The 23623-nt window shown below is 43.0% G+C and overlaps 1 protein-coding gene across 8 annotated transcripts in view; it reads right to left on the bottom strand.

Annotated features, from left to right (window-relative positions):
- Positions 1 to 23623, bottom strand: part of AFDN (afadin, adherens junction formation factor) — a gene marked incomplete at its 3' end in the record, with an annotated part of 113258 nt that overhangs the window by 69406 nt on the left and 20229 nt on the right. For 6 of the 8 annotated variants that reach the window (XM_081140527.1, XM_081140528.1, XM_081140525.1 and 3 more), the window contains exons 2-7: positions 11459 to 11654; positions 8288 to 8403; positions 6307 to 6461; positions 3618 to 3778; positions 2666 to 2823; positions 420 to 531 (exon numbers count right to left, since the gene is read on the bottom strand). In XM_081140527.1, the coding sequence (XP_080996653.1) occupies positions 420 to 531; positions 2666 to 2823; positions 3618 to 3778; positions 6307 to 6461; positions 8288 to 8403; positions 11459 to 11654 (898 nt within the window). The remainder of the gene's footprint in view (positions 1 to 419; positions 532 to 2665; positions 2824 to 3617; positions 3779 to 6306; positions 6462 to 8287; positions 8404 to 11458; positions 11655 to 23623) is intronic. The other 2 variants (XM_081140531.1, XM_081140530.1) reach the window with 1 other exon arrangement.

Here is a 23623-nt window from a genome sequence, read left to right as displayed (position 1 = left end):
GGTCATTTTTCCTATTGTAACAAATGTGTGAAATCCACCGTGGTCATCCGGTCAGCACAATGAGGATTCCACTGCTGACAGGTAACAACGACCATCCACTTGCTGAAACAGTGCTCAAGTCCAGCTTCTTTAAGACACGACATGCCTACCGGAGGGGGACAGTTTATTCCAGGTTTACACACAAGGCCACCACTGAACGTGGCCCTCGGAACAAGAGGACAACCTCAGAACAGTGGGATAGGGGACCACCTTAGAACCATCAAGCAAGCTGAGGAAGGAAGGAGAAAACTGCACAACAAACAGCCACGGAAAGCACTGCCAGGCGCACCCTTCCACACCCTCAGACAGACTAAGCAACCGGCACGTCAGGCTCACGTCACAGAGGGAATTCTTGAACAATAAAGCTACTCCTCACTCACCTCGGTCGCTTGGCCACTCTCGGAAGATCTGCAAGGGACACTCGTCGTCATCAAGGATGATCTCCTTGGCACCTCTCTCATCAGAATGCTGGGCTCCAGGAGGAAGCATCACCTAAAACAAAAAATCATCAACTGTGACTACCCCTACATAGAACATCAGCAGGTATTTAAAGAAAAGAAGTCATACTTTGGGGGTAAATAAAAAAGTCACTGTGAAATCAACTTGATCGAACCCTATACAATTCTCACTAAACCATCAACAGAAGTGAAAAAAAATAGTTTCCAATAGAAAGTGTGGCCAGCTTGTCTGGGCCGTTTTTACTCACCTGCCTTTCTCTGGCCCCCAAACAACTAGCCTGAGTATTTTTTTTAAACAAACTTTTATATGGAAGGACAGTATATAATGGTTAACTGGTGAATAATTTCTTAAAAAAAGATAACTTCATTATTGTAAGTCTCAATCTCTCTAGCCCCTAAGCCACCTTTTCATAAACAGTTGTTTTTATAAGGTAGTCTCACCTAAAGTGAGCTCTCTTAAGGTAACCCCACAGAACAGCTTTCTTTTTGTTGCAGATAATCTGTCCTTATGATTACATTTAATCGGGGCATTTAGAGATGTCACAGAGCTACTCATTCGACACGTGTTGTTAATCATCTTTCTGAGACACTGCATTTACTATACTCTTAAATATGCAGAGACAACACTGCATTACTTTTTTTTTTTTAATGGTAGCCAAACAGTTTTCTTCATTGTCTGAGAAAGCCCCCAGTAACACAGAGAGCTGGGTAACAGTGCCCAACAACCTTCCACACCTGCCAGGCTTCTGCTCATTCTAACTCAGTACTAACACGGACCAAACACAGTGACAGAAATCTGAGCAGAAGCCAAGTCACTGGCATCTGAACCCCCTTCTCAACCTACACGCAATGTGATGATGCTACCTAACAGCTCTTACCCCCACTGCCACCCGCTCACACCACATGGGTCAGACTCTGCTAGGGAACCCTGTAGGAACCCTGTGGTTCCTCTCTGTACTGCTCCAGTTACCTTCAAGGGCTTACTACAGCACACCCCTATGCGACAGTAAGCGTGCTTTCTTAGTCTTCTGTGTTAAGATCTCCTAGCTCAGGAACACATACTGCTTCGAGGTCTGTCTCTCAAGCAGGCAGCTCAGATTCTCTGCCCAGGTCGCAGATTCCATGCTTCCGTCCCCACCTCCCAGCTAACACCTGTCCTCCAAGAAGCCTGCTCTGCCCCGTTCTGATTGAAAAGCTCCTCCTTTGTAGTTCTCTCTTGGCCTCTCTCCTCCCTTATTATAAGCTCTACTGAGGGCAGCTCTTATTTTTCTTTCCCAGCATAGTATCTAACAAATGAGAGAAACTTAGTATTTGGTGAATTAATTAAAATGGGTAAAATAATACATGAATGAATATGAAAGCTACACATTACCTAAGTTATGAGAAGGCAAGCCAAGAAAACAAAGAACTTCTAGTTCAAAGTTAAAATAATACTCAACTCTTGATCTGTACAGCCCAAGCTTTCAAAGAAAATATGCGAGAACAGAACAGAAACCAAAACAAGGGGACTCTAAGAAGAAACCATCCAACGACCGCGAAAGGGACTGTGAATAAAGCCCAAAGTCGGTCTTTATAACTCCATGACTCTGACTTTCTGACTTTCATATGGAAAAATTAGGCAGAAATTATTAAAAGGAAAAAAATGTTATGAAGCTCATTTCACACATCATCGCAAATGCAACTTTATGAAACTATTACTGAAGAGATTTACATATACTATGGGTGGCTCTAACCATATCAGCCAATGCTAGTTAATTATGAGTAACAAATTGAAATTTACCTACAGGCGGCATCTTCATGACAGAGTTTAGTAAAAGCGGCAAGACAACGTCATGAAATCAGACGTTACTAAAATAAAGTTACCTGTAGGAGCAAAATAACAGCTGGAAGGATATAAGCAAAACGGTAATAATTATTACCCACTGGTAGTAGGACTATGGGTGATTTTTATTTCCAATTTGCTTTTTTATACTTTCTTACTTTATAAAAGGAGCATATTTTACTTGTGTAATGGACGAAAGATGTTTTCCTATGTATTTAACACATGGTTTCAGCTTTTCAGATTCTAAATGACACAGTGGGAAGGAAATCAGCCCAGGTTCAACTCCACTGAAAGGCTAAGTTCTTGCCCATGTAACACTGTTAAGCGCTGCCCTGACGTAACTCACCCGTGCGATGCAGTAGTCCTTCGGGTTTTCTTTCTCCAAACCGTACTTCTCCAAAGCTTCAGCCACAGCAAAGTCTGCAGGGTCAGTAGTGGACAGCAGGATTGTCTTGTAGGGGATATTTGGTCTTAAACTATCTGCATAAATTCTCAATGTTCCACCTGGAAGACAACAGACGTCTGTGAACACAACTTTACTCCAGTTAACAGAGACAGCAGACGTTTACAATCAAGAAAAGGGCACTTAAGTTCTAGGTGCAATGGATGCAAAAATGGGACGTATACAATTCCATTTTTGTTTCCTATTGGACCACACACTGATCTAATAGCACTTTGCTACAGCAAACATCCTATGAGACAAAAACCACTCCTGTCCTCGCTTCAAGCCCAACTAGTATTTATATGATGAACTGACTTCCGCTAGGATAACGGACGGGAAAAGGAACAAACTGGAGCTTGACAGCACTGCTCTTTCTTCAAGCGCTTTCCTGTGTCCTTAACTATAGGTTGTCATATACCTACTTCCCCCATTTTCTCTACTTCCTGATCATCAACTGAAACAAGTTAAAAACCCAGACAAAGTCAAATATCAACCCCACTGAAGAAACCAATTTTAAAAGACTGAACTAGACACCAGGAGACGTCAGGTCACTCAGAAGGTACCTAATCCCAAAGCTCTGGGCCCTATTTGTACTCCCAGGGACTGCGAACCAGAGACCATTTCCAGCTGTGAACTAATCTGGAGAGAAAAATCAAGTAGAGCAGAGCAACTGACACATCCTGAAGGTTTTGTTGTTTGTGCATTTTTAATGGAATTCTACTGAGATCCTACTGACACTTTTGGTGTCATGGTGCACTTTCTACTCACGACCAAGCTGCACTCTGACAGGCTGACTCACAATAGAGACTGCTGGTCTTTAGCGACCCCAGGCAGCCCGCGCTGTGCTGGCACAGACCTGAGTCGGGCCGCCCGTCTGAGCTCCGGAACTCCTGCATTCGCCTCTCCAGCTTCTGCTGCCTCCGCCGCTTCATGACCACCTCGGGGTTAGAAATCGTACGCGTGAAGCTGGTCTCAGGCATGTCTTTGTAAACCTCAGCAGCCAGGCGAGAATTCTCACTGCAAGAAAAAAAGGACACCAAGAACATTTTGCAAATTTTGTGTCAGAAACTGTTACACTACACTGTGATCATACAAAACACAGAGCGCAGCTGGGTGGGGTGCTGGCTGCCCTGCCCCCGCCCCCGCCCCAACTCGGGCCGCGTGTGCCGCATGCCGGTCACCAGGCAGCAATGCTTACTGTGGGTACAGTACACTTCCTCTGAGTACAGACTAACAGACCGAACTACACAGTCATTTACGATTAAAATCCTATAGGAGATTGTATGTGTAATTATTGTGTATTAGCAAAGCTGAAAGAAAAATGTATAAATTATACATTACAGCAATTTCCACCCATGTTATCCTAAAACAGACCAAACGAGTGACACAACATCCTAAACACAAAAAACAGGATGGACCACACTGTAGATTTTTTAACAACTAAAAGGTTTACCAACGTTTCAGAAGGAAACTGCTGCGATGGTTCCTATGAAAAGTCAACCGTACAGGACAATGCGCTGAAAACTAAATGTGAAGGTGACATTCATACACTTGACGGAAGTTTGGCAACTATACTTTGAAGATGATGTTCTCCATCACAAAAATAATTTAATTAAAACCACCGAGCCCGGCCGGGCATGGCTCAGCGGTTGTCGACCTAGGGTCCAGGCGATCGGGGTTCGATTCCCAGTCAGGGCACATGCCCGGGTTGCGGGCTTGATCCCCAGTCAGGGGCGTGCAGGAGGCAGCCGATCAATGACTCTCTCATCACTGATGTTTCTCTCTCTCTCTCTCCTCTCTCTGAAATCAATAAAGATATGTTAAAAAAAAAAAAAAAAAAATCAAAACCATCCAAGCTTTGATCCAATCAAGCTGAGTGGCTTAGTTCATTTTAAGCAGCTAATTTTCTTAATAAATAATATACCACCTCATGCACTAAATGGGTAAAACAAACCATCGCCTAAGTTTTAAACTCCTTTCCTTTGGCACTGTTCACACATGAGCAATATATCTGCACACGTTCTTTCTCCTGTATAACCACACTAAACAGAGGCTGACTGCACAATACTATTCCCAGGAGCTCTTGTTCCTCACACAGGCAACACTGCCTGACAGGTTAATATCCAAGTCACTGTCACACAATGCAAACGGGGCTCTAGTTCCACTCACTGACAAACGGTTAATATCCTCGATGCATAGAGAACACTCAGAATCAACCAAATGAAAGAAAAAAAAACCAGGTCATAGCAACAGAAGAATGAATGTAAGCAGTTAATGAACATGTAGAAAGATATCCGCCTTGCTAATGGTAAAATAAATTCTACTTGCTGAAGACATTCTATACTGTAGAAAGAGTGCACTGTTCTGTGATACCAGCAGCTCTAAGGGCATGAGGAGAGGAGAGGCTGGGGAGACTTTTGGGGGCAAATCTGGCCAGGTAATACGCATCCTGGGCTGTTCCGAGCCATTCTTCTAAAATAAACCCTAAGGAAATGAGATGAGTCTCCAAAGTTCTGGAACAAGGTAGCCACTGGAGTATTATCAACAATACCAAAAAAGCCTGTGAACACCTACAAGCACACAAAAAGAGCTGGCCTCATAAATTTTAGAAAAACTATATGAGAGAATACTATACAACCACTTAAATTACATAAAACATATCTATTTGTGTATACGTTTGTGAATAAATTTTATGTGAAATATAAACTACATGTATCAGTGGGAAAACGTAAGGTGGAAAGTTCTAGTTTTAAAAGACTGTGACTGTATTTGTACTTAAAAGCTCTCTACATAAACATATGAAGTGCATGTATTTGTGCAGCAGAAACAAACTATGGTCCTCTGGCTCAGGTGAGGACAGGTGACTCCTTTCCCCTTCTGGCAAGTCTACATACTCCAACTTTTAAAACAAATGCCTCAGACCTCAGCGAGAGAAATGCAGGACCCAGTCTACCACGCAGTGGGCACTAGGCGAATGAGTCCAAGCCCGAGCATGACTGGATGAGCTGACTGGACTGAGAGCTGACGAGGCTGCACGCAGACCTGGAGGCCCACAGAAGGGAAAGTCGGTCTCTCCAACGTCTCTCTGCCATAGTGAGTGCAATGGCTCCCTTGTTCCCTTGGCTCTGAGGCCAGAAGCCCACGTTTTGCACAGGTAAGGACACCCAGAACAGGCCGGTGTGGCAGAATGAGGAATGGGAGGGGCTGCACTTGACCCTTAAAGGGATGGAGCTCCTCTGGCTACTCCTGACACCTCTGCCCAATGGTGACTGTGTCTGAGGCACATGAGAAACCACCACCACCTTGCAGACTCACAAGCAGGAATGGAAGAAAGGCTGGGAAGGGAGGAGCACGTGGACGTCCACCCAGAAACACGGCCACTCAGTCCGCTTGCTCACATCAGCAACACACTGGGACAATGCCCGCTGTCAGCCAACCTCAACGCAGGGGAGCCAGAGGTCACCCAAAGTCCCTCCTTACCCCGCAGCCTGCTGCCTTCAGAGCACCTGGCTCAGAACCCAGAGGGGCGCCCGGGGCTAACTCACGTGTGGACACCGGGGGGAGGTTCCTCTGCGCCTGCCTGCTTTGGCGCCCCCTTGTCCCGCCGCCTCTCCTTCTTCTCCTTCTTGGAGAGGGTCCGCCGGAAGTTCTGGATGACGCCCTCCTTCTCCTGCCTGTCGGGTCCGTTGCTCTGAGCCTTCTGAGGAAAGTGACATGGTCACCGTGCTGGCAAAACAGAGCCACCACGCTCACGTAGGGCTGCTCTCCATGCCTTCACTACAGCGGAGGGTGCACTGGTCAAGGCTCCCCACCACGGTGCGCCGCTCTCTCAGGAGTGTGGCCACCAAGCCCTAACGACCACGCTCGCCTTCTGAGCCTTTCAGGGCATAAGCGTTACCACAGTTCAAAGCTGATATGCAAGCGAGCAGCAAACAGAAACCAAACTCAGCGAGAAAATTGGGGAGAGAATCATGAAATCTGATTTTCAATAAATAAAAATCCAAATAATTCACGTAAACTAATTTGAATTAAAGAAAACTAATGAAAATAGGGAAACAGCTAAGCATTTAGATCACTACCTACATTACAGATTTTCTTAACTTCAAAAGGAACACTAAAGAGTGGCTGTAATAAACTGACTCTTAATAAAGCAAAGTTGTAAGCATAGCCTGAGCAAAAATATCTCATTTCTTTTTTTAAAAAATGTTTCTATTGATTTCAGAGAGAGGAAGGGAGAGGGACAGAGAGAGATAGACGCATCAGTGATGAGAGAGTCATTGATCGGCTGCCTCCTGCCCGCCCCCTACTGGGATGGAGCCCGCAACCTGGGCATGTGCCCTGACCCAGACTCAAACCACAACCTCCTGGGTCCTGGGTCGATGCTCAACCGCTGAGCCACGCCAACCTGGCAAAAACGTCTAATTTCTTTTCCAGATCTTGTTTATCTGCTTATTCATTCTTAATTTATAACATGGCCTGATGACAGAGACAACTGTTCAATATAATTTAACAGGCTGACTGGTAGAAAGTCAAGGAAGATGAAGAAGGGTTATTTCGTGGGGAAGATCACCGCCCTCCATATCCTGCCAGCACCACCGTCTCCATCACAGCCACTGCAGCACCATCCTGACCCTCAGAGGTGCTCTGTACCCACAGAATGGCACCCCACTGACACTGGGTGCAGAATGAAATAAAACATGGACAGCAAGGGTCTCCAGTCTTATTTCTATGTACTTGTTTCAAATGAGCAGTCGCTGAGTACACTGACAATGAGGCCAAGACCACATTTCCGCGTGTCATGCCTCGTCAGCACGGAGCGCTAAGAGCACAAGCACAATAGAACCTCCTGCTGCCAAGGGAGTAACGCAGTCTTTTCCCAGTCTGCTGGGGAAAATTAAGTAGAAGATTTTCTCTAAAATATGCTCAACCTTTGCATTTGCTATCACTTGTCAATAGCGAGTGCTCGTGTACAATGACACTTGATTTAACAGAGAATTAGCGTTTTCTTCAAATTATATCACTATTTCATAGAATTCCACATAAAAATTCTAGGCATCCTAACTGCCACCTGAGAAGGTTTCAGAACCACTGTGACATCAAAAAAGAAACCCAAGAAGTTCACTCACTCCTAATCTTACCATATAACATGAGGTTTTAAATGTGCTGTATCTGAACGTTCTCACATATATAGGTAACTAAAGTTTTCTTTCTCTTCTGATTATTAAAACATTTTAACTTTATATCTGCGGGAAAAACTGGAACTACTACTTAAGCATAAAATCTCTTAGTACCTGAAGCTTACACTACTCTTCTTTGAAAAAGGAAAGAGCACTATTTGGGGTTATTCTGTGAAACGGGATGAAGGAGGGAGAAGCTGGGCTACTTTTAAACTGTTTTCTGGAAAAAGGGTAAAGGAGCACTTTAGGAAGAAAAGCAAAAAAGAGAAGGAACCCGGTGACCTGGACACCAGCCTCCTGCTGACCCGGGGCTGGCCCTGGAGGACGGCCGAGCGACCGCGGGCCCTACCTTGGGAGGAAGGGCGTCGTTCTCATTCTTCAGGACAAACCTGCCCTCTCGGTCGTCCTTATTCCAGTTCAGCTGCACAACTAGGGGCTTCTCGTCCACATCCAATCTTCTTTCTTCTTCAAAACATGAAATGAAGAGCCAGCAAGCCATGGTTACTCAACAGTCTAGGAACACAACTCTGATAGGCACTCAGTTGTACAGACATAGAATACTTATCCCCGAGCTCTTGCTGACAGGCTGAAATGCTAAGTGAGAGTTCTAACAGCTGAGCCAGTATTGTGTTCCCACTGTCTGCGTACTGCCTTGTATCCAGTTCAGACACTGACCAGGGACAATTCCTTACAACATTCAGGAGGTGACTGGGAAAGTAAGAGACGTACACAGGAACTAGGGAGAAAAAACAAAGAGCACAGAACCCTGCTAAGCCTGTCTCCATAAATGAAACTGTCTCCTAGGCCACAGGAAGTAAGGGAATAATGTTACATATCACAGAGGTTCCTGAGTCCCATGAGACTGTTCTCCTCACGTTAATGTCATGTGCTATCGGGAAATGGCCCACACGGCATCTTCAGTCTCATAAGGGACTGCTCTTCCTCCTAGCTCTGTACACCTGACCCTGTCTCCAAAGTTCACCATCCTCAACCCTCACATCCGCTTCAATCACGAAGCCACCACCTCCCTTGCTTTGTTAGGATCAAGTGCTCAGGTTCGTGTGTTACTTCCTTCCTTATGAGAAACCTAACAAGCCTCAGGCACACTGATCAGGACAACTGTCACCCACTGAGAGACTCTGGAGGCTTCACACATCCTGACTACCCACTAGAAGCCTACAGCTGGCAAAGATTAGCCTATAGAGGCATCTAGTAAATAATATATACAAACAGTAATGTTAATTATTAGCATATAAGCATAACAAATTCTAAATTGTTATGTTATCAACTGAAACTATAAGAAATGAAAATCAGAGTAAAAGATTAATAACTGGATCAAGAAGTTTGAAATTCCTGTTACAAACCAAAATGACCAAGACATTCCTGCTGTGAAGTGTGTACTAGATAAAAGTCCTTACACATTGCATTTTTAGAGAACCAATATCAAGAACAATTATGTCTAAATCATAAAAGTAAAACAAAGACAAGGGTGAGGTACCTTAGCGCACATGGCCCTACCACTGGCTGTCAGTGTCCCCAGGGTCCTATACACCTGCACACTTTATGGTATCTCCTGCCTTAATGGTTTTCATACTTTCTTAAAAACTGCAGAATCCCTTCTTTCTCCAGCTGACTTCACCCAGGAATCCAACATACAAAAGGATAACAGTGGAGTCTCCTGGGGGTCCAGGCACAGGCTGGGGCTAGAATTCAGCCCTCAGAGCTCACTGAGAAGCATTCAAGTTTCCAGGGAGAAGTCCCATCTGCCAGACACTGCCCCCGTCCCACTGGGAGGGTGTGTCACTCCTTGTGCAGCTGTCACGTGGGTGTCCAGATGGGCTCTCCATGATGCTGTACAAAGCAAAGGAGCACTGCCCAAATCACGTGGGCAGGAAATGGGCACTGCCAGGATCAGGGAGCTGGGTGGGGTCTACCGGGCACACATCCCAGAGGGGAGTAACTGTGACTAAGAGTGAAATGAGAAGTTTAGTTTTCCCTTCATTTCACATATTATTTTTTCAAACAGCCATGAAGTTGTTAGAACATAAGTAACTTACTAATCTGTCTAAATCTAGCTACTCAATAAAATGGAGTGTTAAGTATTACCTTTGGCCTAGGGGTGCCATTAAAAACTCCCTGATCCACTAGGGCTCCGTGACCTGGGGAAGACTGAGAGTCTGCCCATGAGGCTTCCCTCATATCTGAGCACCAAGGTGTGGAAGGAAGGACATGGCCAGACTGTCCCAGCCGCTCACTCACGTCAGGGGTAGGGAGAGACTATTTCCTTCCCCTTTATTCACTTCTCTGGTTCTCACCTCCTTACAAGTAATATATTTTTACTTTTTTATTAAAAAGAAATCTAAAGAGAAAATCTAAAGGAAAACGGTTCTTTTAAAAGATCAAAATCATTCTGCTTTTAGATCTCAAATTCCAATCCTGCATTATATTATTACAAAGACTTCACTTGGTGGTCTTCAGATGACCAAATAGTACTGAGATATGGGCTCGAAGAGAGAGGCCGCCTTTCTCTCTGTAAGGTCCTGAGGTTAAGGAAAAACTCCACCTCAGAAACCCAGCCAAACGGAGGCTATCCTCAACTGTCCAACTCAGTGCTGGCATTATTTACGGAGGTGAGAACCTCATAACCTTAAAAAGATCATGAACAACTATGGCCTATGTTATATACTACTGGGGGAAAGTGTTTGGTTATACTTGAATTCCACACATTACAAAAAATTTTGCCCAATTTCAAATTTACAAAGAAAGCTATATTTTTTAAGTAAAAAGAAAAAATTATGTTCAAAAAGGATTTGTGGATAGAACTTAACAAGTAATTCACATTAGGTCTGTGTTCTATGCAATCCCTTATTTGCTGTATTAATTAGATTTTTTACAGGTGACTGGACATTTCTAAAACACTCATAAACTTATAAATTTCTACATTTCCAATCAGTCCAATTTAAGCTGTCATTTGATAGAGATATATGGAATACTCAGATATTTCAAATATTAAAACAGGGAGAAATTACTAACTACTAAGAGCTTCCTCAAGATGCCCTAGTTTCCCCAAACAATGATGAAAATACGTTGTTCCACATCACAAAACATTACAGGAAGACCCAGGATTCCTCTCACATGTTTAACTGGGTTATAATTAACCATGTGTCATATTCTACACACACGGGTTACATGAACTACTCTCCAGAAGCAAGTAGCACACTGTGTCACCAATGTCTGTGGCACCCAGACCTGCTGGATAAGTTTACCTGTGAAGAGCACCACACTGCTTATCTTTGGAGAAACGAGCACATGTAAAACAATACTCAGTCTAACTTTCAACAAACATGTGCTAGGGATACAGAGCCTTTCCCCAGACGTGCAGGTGCTCTGCTGCCGATCGCTGCACCTAGGCCTCTCAGGAAAGCCAAGAGGACCTCGGAAGCGCAGCAGTGCTGTGGCGACAGTGCCCTGAGCAAGTGCCAGCACAGGAGTGGCTGGCAGGAAGCCGGGACGCACTGACCTCCACTGACATGCACTTCGTAGAGCGAGTACTTGGGCGAGGACAGCATGCGCATGTCAGGCCGGAACTTCTCGGCCAGCGTCTCAATGACATCCTGAGTGGTGGCCGTGCTGGAGACCCGGATACACTTGGTTGCAAAGTTTCCAGCAGCTTTATCTTGAAAATAAAACCTCATCACTCCATGGAACTCCAAATCCTAAAAGAAAACAAAATCATACATTTTTTGGAAAAACAACATTCTGAAAAGATCCACTTTCTATAACACTAATAAATGGAAAAGATGATTCATCACTTTTAAAAAAATCTTCCCCAGGGAATAAGTTTTTATTGATTTTAGAGAGGAAGGGGGAGAGACAAAACATCGATCAGTTCTCTCCCATATGTGCCCAATCAGGTATCAAACCTGCAACCTCTGGTGCAAGGGATGACCCGCCAACCAACTTAGGCTCCAAGCCAGGGCAAATCACCACTTTTTAAAAATGTTTCATTACCTTAAACATCTGAGACAGAAACTAAGAGAGGTGGGGTTTTCCGTCTTCAGATTTAATTATGTGACTTGGGACACGTTGTGCCCAACTGCTCTTTGCCTGACAAGTCTCACGGGGAACATAATGGCTACAGAGTCGCTGATGTAACAGCCAACGTTTACTGATTCTCCGGCAAGTGCCAGGCCCACCTGGAAGTGCATTATTTTATTACATCTTTACAACAACCCAGTTAAGTAGGTACTATCGTCAAGCCCTGTTTTCAAGATTTGGTCATTAAAACACACACAGTTGAGGGTCTTGCTCAAGCAGTTAAGTGACATATCCAGCTCTACACCCCAGACTCAGTGGGTGCTGGTCCCTGTCTGTCCCTGCCCGTCTGTCCCAAGAGTTCGGACCAGCTGAGACTCTAACAGCCGATGTGGAAGGGCAGGGCCCAGAGCCCCAGCAGGATGACTTCTAACGCCTGGGCTATGCTCCCTGCCTTCAGCACTAATACAGATTCCGCTGTTCAGCTGGAGTCATCCTCAACCCTCTCCTTCTCTCCCCCTCACCCCACTTCCACACCCAATACACCAAATCATTTAATCTGCAACATATGCCCACAACCCTTCCAAAACCTCATTAAAGCTAAGTCAGATGGTGTCACTCCTTAGCTCTCCCCTCTATGGCTTTCTGCTCTCTCAGATGTCAAGTCTTCGCCACAGTGCTCAAAGCCCAGCGGTTCATCCCCCAGTCCACTAGCTTACCTTCACTAATAATTGTGACCTAAACAAGTATTTACTTGAAGAAAAGTATAAAAAATGAGATATTAGAATGGAGTTAACTATATAAACTACATGAAAACTACATCAGAAAATGTGACAATAGACACATCTCTAGTCCGCAAGCTTTACTCTGCTTGCCCAGCCTCTGCCTGACCACTAGGCAGTGCACCCTCCTGTTTCCCACTGGCCTAGAAAAACTACGAGATAAGTGAGTATGCGTGTTAGAGGAATACCACTGAATCACAGGTCCTGGGCAAAGTGGGCCCTGGTCACAGAGCTGAGACTGAGAGAGCATAGAGTTAGCAAGCGGAAGCTGTGTGTGAAGGACCTGCTCTGCTCTGGTCTCTCCACATCACGTAAACCGCCTCTGTCCAGCCTGGGCCAGCAGCAAAGGAAGTGGAGCTGGTGCCTTTTCAAATGTTCCAGTCTCTACGTTACTCTGGCAATCCTGAGGCCTTCATATGTAACAATGCATGTGAAGGATGCTCCTGACCAATGAAACTGTATAACAAGTTCATGTTCTTCACGCTGGGCCCTGTGCTAATAAACACTATGCATCACTTGCTGGGGCTCCTTCACTCCATCCCCCCTCCACTGCCCACCCTCTGGAATCAGTCAAGTCCTTCATGTCTGCTCTATTCTCTACCCTCTACCTCCTCCAGAGGTCCCTGAAATAGCACTTTCAAAAAGAAAAAGTACTCATAACTTTAGTTACATATTTACGTTTTTATTATGGGAGTCATATTTTTATCCCAAGACTCTGAGACGTTTACCACTGCTACCCTGAAATCGTCTTTATATTAGATGTAACAGTCTCAGATGTTAATTAGCAAAACTACCCTGGCTCCTCCAAAGGCTCAACCGTACAGAACAAGTTAAACCAAAAAGGCAAATTAACCTTCAGGGAGCTCAACTGTTTTGCTAAAAGACTAGTTCTACATCATTTGTGATGAGAATAAAGCAGCTATACATACTTACGGGCCCCAAAGACACAAAAGCACCAGTTTCTCCGAGAATTCTCAAAACACAATTCCAAACTACCAAATATTAAAGACAGACATCCCCGTGTCTGGGAGGGCTGCCCAGCTCAGCAAGAACACAGAGACTCAGGAAGGAATTGAAAAGGCAAGCACGGGAAACAGAGACCACGTCCTTCTTCATCCTCATGAAGTCCCTACGTACAGATCGCTACCCTTCACAGGCAAAGAGGAAACTGCACTATAAAATCTCCAGGATTAATGCGCTTCAGCTACTGAATTTACATGAAAAGTTGAGATAAGTGAAAATATGAGTAAACCCAAGGATACAGTGTCTCCAGCAAGGAACAGCACTCCTGTGTACAGAGAAGTGATAGTATTTCTACTCTATTCCATCAAACCTAGATAAAACAGCCCATAAAAACTACCTTTGATATGGTTTCATTTGCACTAACTGTTAATAAATAACTATTCATTTAGTTTGCCTGGTTACCCTAACATCACACAGGAATAGCTGAGTATAGCTGTTACTACAATATTCCCTTAATAAATTAATAAATGAGTATTCCCTTCCATTATTCTGCCAATTATAAGTTAGGCTGGTGTGATTTTACCCAATCTGAGAAGACTGATGAAATCAAGTTCCTGAACCTAAACACTGGGTGTGCAGTGACCAAACGAACAGACAATAATTAATTATAACTAACACAGAGTGAAGGCCACCAGCACCAGACACTGAGAGTGAGGCACTATGACCGTTCCCACTGTGCAGGGGAAAGAGAGAGGTCCAAAGTGTTAGGAGAGTGCATTCGCTGCAATCACACGCTGGCCACGCAGAGGGCTGACAGGCAGCCAGCATTCGCTGCCGTCAGAACCTCAGCTGCCAAACCTCCAAGCTCTGCTGCCTTGTCTTCAACAGTCACTCATCGTTTGAAGGGAGTCTGACGCGATTTTTCTTCTTCTTTGTTAGACTTGGTACAAGAGGCGTCCCAGAAGAAATAAGTGGATGGATGAGTAAGAGAAAGAAGTCTGATGTTCAGAGAGGTCTATGACCTGCCACGACCGCCTACTGGCCAGAAATGGCTCCAGAAACAGTCTCCTGGAAGCTCACGCTGCAGTCGGAAGCTCGGCCCCACTCCACATGGTGCTGCTCAGTCTCCGAGCCTGTCCAGCACACAAAGTGGGAAACCCTGGGGGTCTGCAGCAGGGCAGAGCAACCTGGCATTTCAACTAAACAGCTGTATCTCTGAGTGAGTTTAACGTGTATGTGACCTGAAATTCCTTCCACAAGCTTACGTGGAAGTGTAAACAAACTATACAAAGCATCTAGCCAACGAGTGTTCAACAGGGAGCCGCTGTCCTCTCTCCTGTCTCTCCCACTGCACTGCAGCAGCTCCTCCGCAGTCCCTAACACAAGACTGCACAGAGAGAAAAGCATTCCAGTAACAACATCTGACTCTCCCAGTGTGACTGGCTGTTTTCAGCTGATAAGAGCTCTGAAAACAAAGCTTTGCATCTCTAACAGACAGCCACAAAGTCTCGGTGACAGGACTAATATTCTGATAATGTTGTAGCCAGCAGTCAAAATTTTACAAAGACAAATGTGTCCTTAAAAAAAAAATAAACAAACAGCACTCGCTCCTTAGTGTTGGTTATACAAACCACCCAAGAGAAAACCACATTTAAAATAAAAAACGTGGTTGCAGGTCCTCCAGTACCTCAATGCAGTGCGCCAGGTGCTAGCAGCGCACTTGCAGGGAGAAGAATGCTTGGAGCAGGTAGAACGTAACTGCCCGTAACCCCTGTAATCAGTCCAGTCAGTGTTCTCTGTGCTAATTGCAGTAATTTAATTCAAAGGGAAGGAAAAGGCAATAAAACAATCACCTGCTTCCTTTCCTTAATGCTTATTTTCCTGACAGGAAAACAAGTTTCTTTTTTCCCTAAAGTTATACATTTATCTTTGCATAAACTTTTCCCTGATAAATATAATCACCAATGATTACAGTAAAATCTCATTTAAGGGACAAATTTGGGTGAGGGAGTGTCCGTTAAAGCCGAAAGTCCGTAAAAACCTAATGAAGTAGGTTTTTCAAATGCGTATGTTTAAAAATTGACAAATTAGTTAGTTTACCTGTTTTTCTTACGTAGACGCGTTTGTGTAATTAAAATTAAGTATGTATGCCTGGCTGGGCGTGGCTCAGTGGATCACATGCATCTACCTAAGATTCAGGAGATGGTGGTTCGATTCCCAGTCAGGGGTGTGCAGAGGGCGGCTGATCAATGAATCTCCCATCACTGATGCTTCTCTCTCTCTCTCTCTCCCCCTCTCCCTTCCTCTGTCTGAAATCAATAAAGATATATTTTTTTAAATTATGCATGAAAAGTTTAATTCCACAGGAACGTTTTCTATATGTATTACTCTAATTTTAAATTTATACTGAATAGGTCTAGTAAACGCATGAATTCACCTGTCACCACGAGTAAGCAGATGCACATGGCCACACAGCCGGGATGCAGCTTAGCTCATGTGGGAACATCGGCCTGTATGAGTTAAAACTGCTTTAGAAAGTCACGCCAGGCGACAACAGGACCAGTTACGGCGCATGATGCAGTGTGATCACATGCTAATCATTCCCGAACATTGTTTATGAGCGGTGACTCTTGGATTTAAATATGTAGACTATAGCTGTAGATCTGTAGTATTTATTTATGTTGGCAAAATTACTACAATGTTTTTTCCAACATATGGCCTATTCACTAAAATTTGTTTAAAATAACAGTGAATAACAAAAAAATAACCTGGTAATTTAATTATAAGCAAATCTTGGCTAAAAGCATTTTAAAATAGGGTGTTCAGTTTCCAATATGACACACAGACCAAAAATTTTGTCTATTAAGTCCAAAGTCTGTTACGAAGAGGTCCGCAAAATTGAGGGTTTACTATATTACTTGGGGTTGATTTAATGACAACTTTTAATGTTTATTGTAAAAAAGACAACAGACCAAAAAAAAAACAACAACCCCACAGAAGGACAGACTGTATTATGAAATTACTAGAGTGCCAATGCAAAAAGCAAAAAATTAAAACTGGAGATTTTCTTTTAAACATTTTATCAGTATCTCATGAATTAATAGAACTGATCATCATTGGCCTTTGCGTCCACTCCAGCAGAAATGTGCCAGGGCAACCCCGACCTCTTTCAGCTCAAGCTGATCAGAACCCTTTGTCTGAGCTTCATTCAACAACCCGACATGCCCGATTCTCTTTTCTTCTCAGTAAGTTCAGCATTTATTTGAAATCCATTTCCTGGCCTGTAGCAACTGATGCCAACTTCAAACAGGTAACCAACCATCACATGAGCTCACTCCCCGTGGAGGAAACAGCTGTTGCAGGATGGACCATACTTCATTCCCAACACACACACACACACACACACACACACACACACACACACACACACAAGTTAACTAGTACATAAAACCACCAACTAAACAATAGCCATTTGACTCACTTTTTTAAAACAGTAATAACACTTGAATGTTAATACTTTAGGTAGAGGACAGAAGAAATACTTGAAATGGGTTTTTGGAATCTTGTATAAACACTATTTTTTAAACACTAGTACTTGAAGAATACTCTTTAAAATTATATGCATTTCATTATATAAAATTTGTACAGGAAAAATAATATTTCTGAAAGCTTAAAAGAAATAACTGTAAAATATCTTCACAGGCTAAAGCTCCCTCTTCCCACAAGTAGATCTCCCTTTTTATGAACTCTAACCACAATCCATCAGTACCCGAACACCTGAACAGTATAAGGCAAAAAAAAGTGTCTGCCAGAAAACGCAGCCTGTTGCAAAAACCAATGAGCTGACATATTTTTTTAAATGCCTCAGTTATGACTGCCAACATTATCTACTTAATGACTGACTGCTCACATCCGCTGACCATTTGTTGACGAGGCCAGCTAAATCTGTGCTTTGCTGCTAGACTCCAATGGAATCAGAAATCCACCCAACCCCTCAGTCAGCAGTACGGGAGGTCAGCAAGTGAGTTTCCCCGACAGCACTCTTAACATGTTTTAATCCCTATATCTGAGTAACTACCACATAAATGTATATTGGCGATTTGAAAGATGGTCAGTTAAAGGATATATTAAGCCAGGAGGACAAAAGAGCAATGACCACATTCATGATTAAAGAATAAGTCTCTATTTCTAACGTGATCTTAAATACTACATTTGTACAAACATACAGAAATACAAAACAACCCTAAGAGTCACCAGAGATGCAGTCCAGAGGTTATGACCAACCTGGCCACATTCCTTTGGAATTCTGGTGAAGCCTATAACCTGCTCTCACCATAAAAAAAACCGCCAAGCATTACAAAGGGAACAACTCCACTGAAGCATGATTATCACACTATTAACACCTGTGATACAGTAACGTAAGTGCTCTAGGAGTCAGTTCATGCAACTCTAATACTGAAGTAGATAAAAGTATAAACACAGCAGTGGTAAAAATGCTGAAATTCAGTTAGAAGTTAATAAAAGTTTATTTACTGAAAATAAAGATGTCATTATTTTCTCATCCATGTTCAAAGATCCCATGAAATCTATGAATAGTCCTCAGTTAAGAAGCCCCCACGGACTCCAGTGACGCTGAACTCACCACCTAGCTGAGCACGGCATCCCTCTTCCTGCAGCTCAACAGCTTGAAAGTACTGCCTTATACAAGAGCAAGTTCATTTCATACAGCTTTACCCACTGGTATCATTTGGGGTGGAATCTTTTTTCTGCCAAGGGCCATTTGGATATTTATAGCATCATTTGTGGGCCCTACAAAATTATCAACTTAAAAATTAGCCTTCCATATTTGGTCAAACATTTAATTAACTCACCCCTAATGTGATGACTGGAACTGCTTCTCTTTGGTAGGGCGCTGGCAGGACCAGACCAAATGATTTTGCAGACCCTATACGGCCCATGGGCCGAACATTCGCAACCCCCGCCCTGAATTTTAGCCCTATATTCAAACTGTGGAATATGATCCTTTTTTCCCCCACTTTATTAATGAAATGGAATACAGTGAAATAGATTTCTGCTAGGTACAGTGCATCCTGGGTAAGGAAACAGGACAAGAACTGGCTCATGAAATTTAATTTCACGTACACATGAAAGTTACGTCTGTGTACACCCTGAGCTACACGGTAAAAGGCAGTTCTTTCCTTACCAGGGGTCTCAGTTAAACTGGTTCAGACTGAGAAGTTTCTCATCCTTGGTGCTCCGACATGAAGACTGAATAACTCTCCGCTGTGGGAGCTGTCCTGTGCACTGCGGGATGCCCAGAACACCCCTGGCCTCTGGACACCCACCAAGCTGTGACAACCAAAAGTGTCTCCTGACATCTGCATATGTCCCCAGGAGACAGAACTGTCCCAGTGGAGAGCCACGGATTTAGAACAGGTCTAGTGCCTCTTCAGAATGACATTCTAACTCTAGTTAGTTCCTTCAACTGCTCTCCTTCCTGACATAATTCCAAACCCACCTGCTATTTCGGTCTCTTCTCCCTTGAACACATCCCTGTTCTACCCCCCTAACCTGAGACAATTTCCAGAACTGATCACAAAAATCCAGATGTGTCTGATGAGCCGCAAGTCCACTGCTAATTCTAATCCTATACCTGTAATTAATGCAACTTAAAATTACACTAGCTTTCTGGTGACCACCTAATATTGTTGATTCAAATTAGGTTCCAGTAAAATTAAAGTTCTTGAGTCATTTGAATGTTATTCTACCAAATAATAACATTTGTCAACTTGGCACTAATCTGTTAAACAAAATAATATAATTTATAGCTTTTGAGTACAACTGGTTCCTAATTCATCTGATTGTACTTCAGTCCAGCCCGTAAACACAGGAGTACAATGAAAGACACTGTTGAATTTCTTGTTAAAACCCAGATACACTACAGCTAATCCACTTCCTTGATCTACAAACCCAGTAACCTCTCACACACATAGTGATCTTACTGTACCTACTAAGCCATGCTGGGTGCTATAAACGGAATTACACAGCTCCCAACCCCAAGAGTTTCTTTTTCAGTCCTACCACAATCAGGGGGAACATTTCTATTAAAAGTCTTAGTTCATCGTTTAACAGGATCAGTACAAACAGGTTATACACTGCTTTTAAAACCAGTGAACTTCACACTGGCAATGCAGGCTGTCACAGCTCTGCCGCCTAATCCATGCCACAGGGCACACACGGCACCACTCAGGAAGCATTCTGCTCAAATGGCTGGACCTGCATCCAATCAAAGCCACTGAACAAGTGAAACACCACCACCATCTCTGGGGGAAGGCAAGCCCGAAATGAACAGGGACACTGCACAGGAAGAGCAAGCCAGGTTTTCCAGCACGTCTATGGCACGAAATAAATATGGGGTGGGCGAGGGGCTAGAATGCTCTAGATGAAAAGAGACGTAAGAGAACAAAATATAATGTGTGCACCTTGTCTGGATCCTGATTCAAATACATTACTGTAAAAACATGTTTGAGAGAGACCGGGAAATCTGAGTAAGGGCTACATAGTAGACGACAGTAAGAACTATGGTTCATTTGTTGACAGGATTACTGCATTCTTAAGACTTTTTGAGATGCACAGTGAGGTAGAGAAGAAATAACATGTTAGTTTTTACCTTTGGCTTTAAAACAGTTTAGCTAAAACAATAAAAAATAATATTAAGAATAACAAAACTTTGAAAATTATAATGTCTGGGGGATGGATATAAATGAATTTCATCTATGTTTGAAAATTTTCTTATTAAAAATGTTTGAAGTGAAAATAATTAAGCTACAATTACAAACTAAATATTATTAAATATAAAATAAACTTATTTTTATAAAAATTCCAGTGCTCTAGAAAATATTCAGGGAATTTGATTCCATAAACAGATAATTAGCATGAGAAGCCAGAGGTCTCTTGCTTACACTGAGTGAGCAGCAAGTGTGTGGTGGAAAGTGAGAGAGGGAGGCAGGACCTAGGAAATGGCCAGAAATCATTAAAATCTCCTGGGCTCTGGACAGCTGCCAGAGTCCTCCCTTCCTGCCTATGAAACTAGAGGCTGCTGTTGACCTCATAGGCTTTGTGGTCGTGGCGCGGCTTCTGTTGTACAAAAGCACCGGCCACAACTTGGGCGCTAGATGGTAAACATCAGCTCCCACCTTGAACAGTGCACAATCGTGTCTCCAGCAAACAAAACTGAAAACAACTGAGCATGCACAGAAGTCCAGGCACTTACGTATGTAACAAATGCAAAATATCAAGCTTCGTAGAAAAAAATGACGCCGCAACATTCATAATTCTACTTCTGAAACACAATGATGTCCAACAGTTAAAGCGTTTCCAATGACCGGACTGACCAGATCAAGGAATACAGAATGTTGAAATGCCTTCTTGGTCAAGGAAAACAACCATGTTCCTGAACTCAGCCCCAACCTTGCACTATTCAAAAGAAAATCCAAGAAGATAAAATGAGAAAACTGCTTCTTAAATCTGCACTGAGATTCTTCAAGTATGTGAAATATTAAAAAGACGTTTCTAAAAAATAAATAGTTTCTAAATTTGAACAAGGGGAATTTACCATACAAATTATACACCATTTACTATATTTACATTAACTTTCACATCCAAGTAAATACTCAAACTATGTCAACTGATTCAAAGAAGCTTCCTACAATTAAAATGCTTCTGTTTCTATTTTTTGAGTATACCAAATATTGAATTTACACAAACCTAGTACTCAAACCTATTTTGATTAAAAAAAAAAAAAAAAAAAATTCAGAAAACTTATCTAAATTAAAAATATCTTCATATCTCTATTGTAGTCTTTCATTAGCAAACAAATACAAGTAGATTTTAAAACCAGCTGTTTTCTGAGTCCTCCCATGTCTTACACAAGACACTGAGAGGGGCCTGGGACAGAGGTGGAGAGAACAAGTTAGAAACCACGTTTTTGGATAGAGGGCATGCCTTGATATGAATATCACTGTCTCACAGCTAGGATTTTACAAACTAAACAAAACACTGTGGCCACGGCCGGGTGGATCAGTTGGTGGGACCGTGGTTTTGTGCACCAAAAGGTTTTGGGTTCGATTCCTGGTCGGGGTATGTACACCAAAGTTGTGGGTCAGAACGTCTAGGGGAGGCAGCTGATCCACGTTTCTCTCTCACATAGATGTTTCTCTCTCTTTTCCTCTCTCTCTAAAAATCAATAAAACCATATCCTCAGGTGAGGATTTTAAAAAGTTTAAAACAAACACACTGTTTTGGTGCAAGTGGCGGCTGTTCTCTCCGAGTATCACAAGCAACCCTGAACTGCACACCTGGTGCTAGCTGGTACTGCCGGACCACACTTCCCGTGTCACTTTCTTTCTTATCAAATGACCAGAGTGACTGGAATGTCACTTGGTACCAGGCAAGAGAAAAACAGAAAGGTAAGCTGCATAAATCAGCACAGGGACTTTGTTCAGGGGGATTTTTACCAGCACTAATTTAGAAAAGGGACACAGGGCATTTATGCAGAGCGATCCTGATGAGAATGGCTCACTCTTCAACGGAGATGCCGTCTTAATGTAACTGCAAAAGAGAAATATCATGAAAAGCAGCAATCACTGAAGTAGACTGTCCTCTGTTACTGAAATGTTCTGTTCACTAGATATCACTTTCGACCCCTAGCCGAGAATCTTCCGCAGTGCTAAGTAAATGTCCCTAGCTAACGTGCATATATGGCCTAAAAAAAGTACATTCTGGAACAAATTCTTTAGATAATTAATGAAATACATCAGAGGCAAGAAATCAAAGACAAAAATACAGAAATATAAGTATTAGGTTCCACGAAATGCAAACCTCAAAGTCACTGATTCTATTTTTATATAAAAAGTTACTATTGCCCGGCCGGGCGTGGCTCGGCGGTTGAGTATCGACCTGGGATCCAGGCGATTGGGGTTCGATTCCCAGTCAGGGCACATGCCCAGGTTGCGGGCTCGATCAATGACTCTCTCATCATTGATGTTTCTATCTCTCTCTCTCCCTCTCCTTTCCTCTCTCTGAAATCAATAAAGATATATTTTTTTTTAAAAAGTTACTGTTATCCATAAAATCTCACTTAAGTATACTTCTGAAGGTATTACCACTTCTAGATATAATTGCACACAAAATAAGAAACAGCAACAAATAAGACTTCTTTCCATTTAAGATATGGAATGCGGAATCAACCTAAAGAATACAGTACTAACCCTAAACCTACTGTTGGAAACCTCCCCTCCTCCCCCACAAATGACATCAACTGATACCAAGTTAAGCAGATGGCTATAAATTTCTGTCCTGAGATGAACAAGTAAGCGCTCTGCTTGCTGTAGCAAACAAAACAAGGGAAAGAAAGAAAAAAGTGATAACACAACACAAATAGCAAGATTATCTGACATACCTAGGTATTCATCCTAAAAACATGTTCATTGTGCTGAGTGCTTTTTATGGATCATCTACTTCCACTCTAAAAACCCTGGGAGGCAGGTACTATTAGTTTCCTGTCTTATAGGTGATGAAGTCACCACGATCTAACAGCTAATCGGGGAGGCCAGAGTTCTCACTCAGGCAATTTTGAAACAAGAGGCCACAGTTTTAACTGCTGAGTGACACCTCCTCTTACCCTGGTGTACAAACGTGAGGCTGTTACCCTGCCAGTTCCAGCAATACAGCAGGTTGAACCATCAGCAACCATTCTACTGCATGACAGATAATACAAACACACACTAGCTTAAACACACTGCGGAGTTTATATGAGAAGAGAGAATCAAAGAGGGAACCACAGACAAACAAGTGTCTGGGACAGGCTCCTCGGGGCCTGGCACTGGGGAATACGCTGTGCAGGG

The sequence above is a fragment of the Miniopterus schreibersii genome (assembly GCF_964146895.1).
Source record: "Miniopterus schreibersii genome assembly, chromosome: 6".
Taxonomy (NCBI): domain Eukaryota; kingdom Metazoa; phylum Chordata; class Mammalia; order Chiroptera; family Miniopteridae; genus Miniopterus; species Miniopterus schreibersii.
The sequence above is the reverse complement of the archived record's forward strand: the minus strand, read 5'-3'. Positions and strand labels throughout refer to the sequence as shown.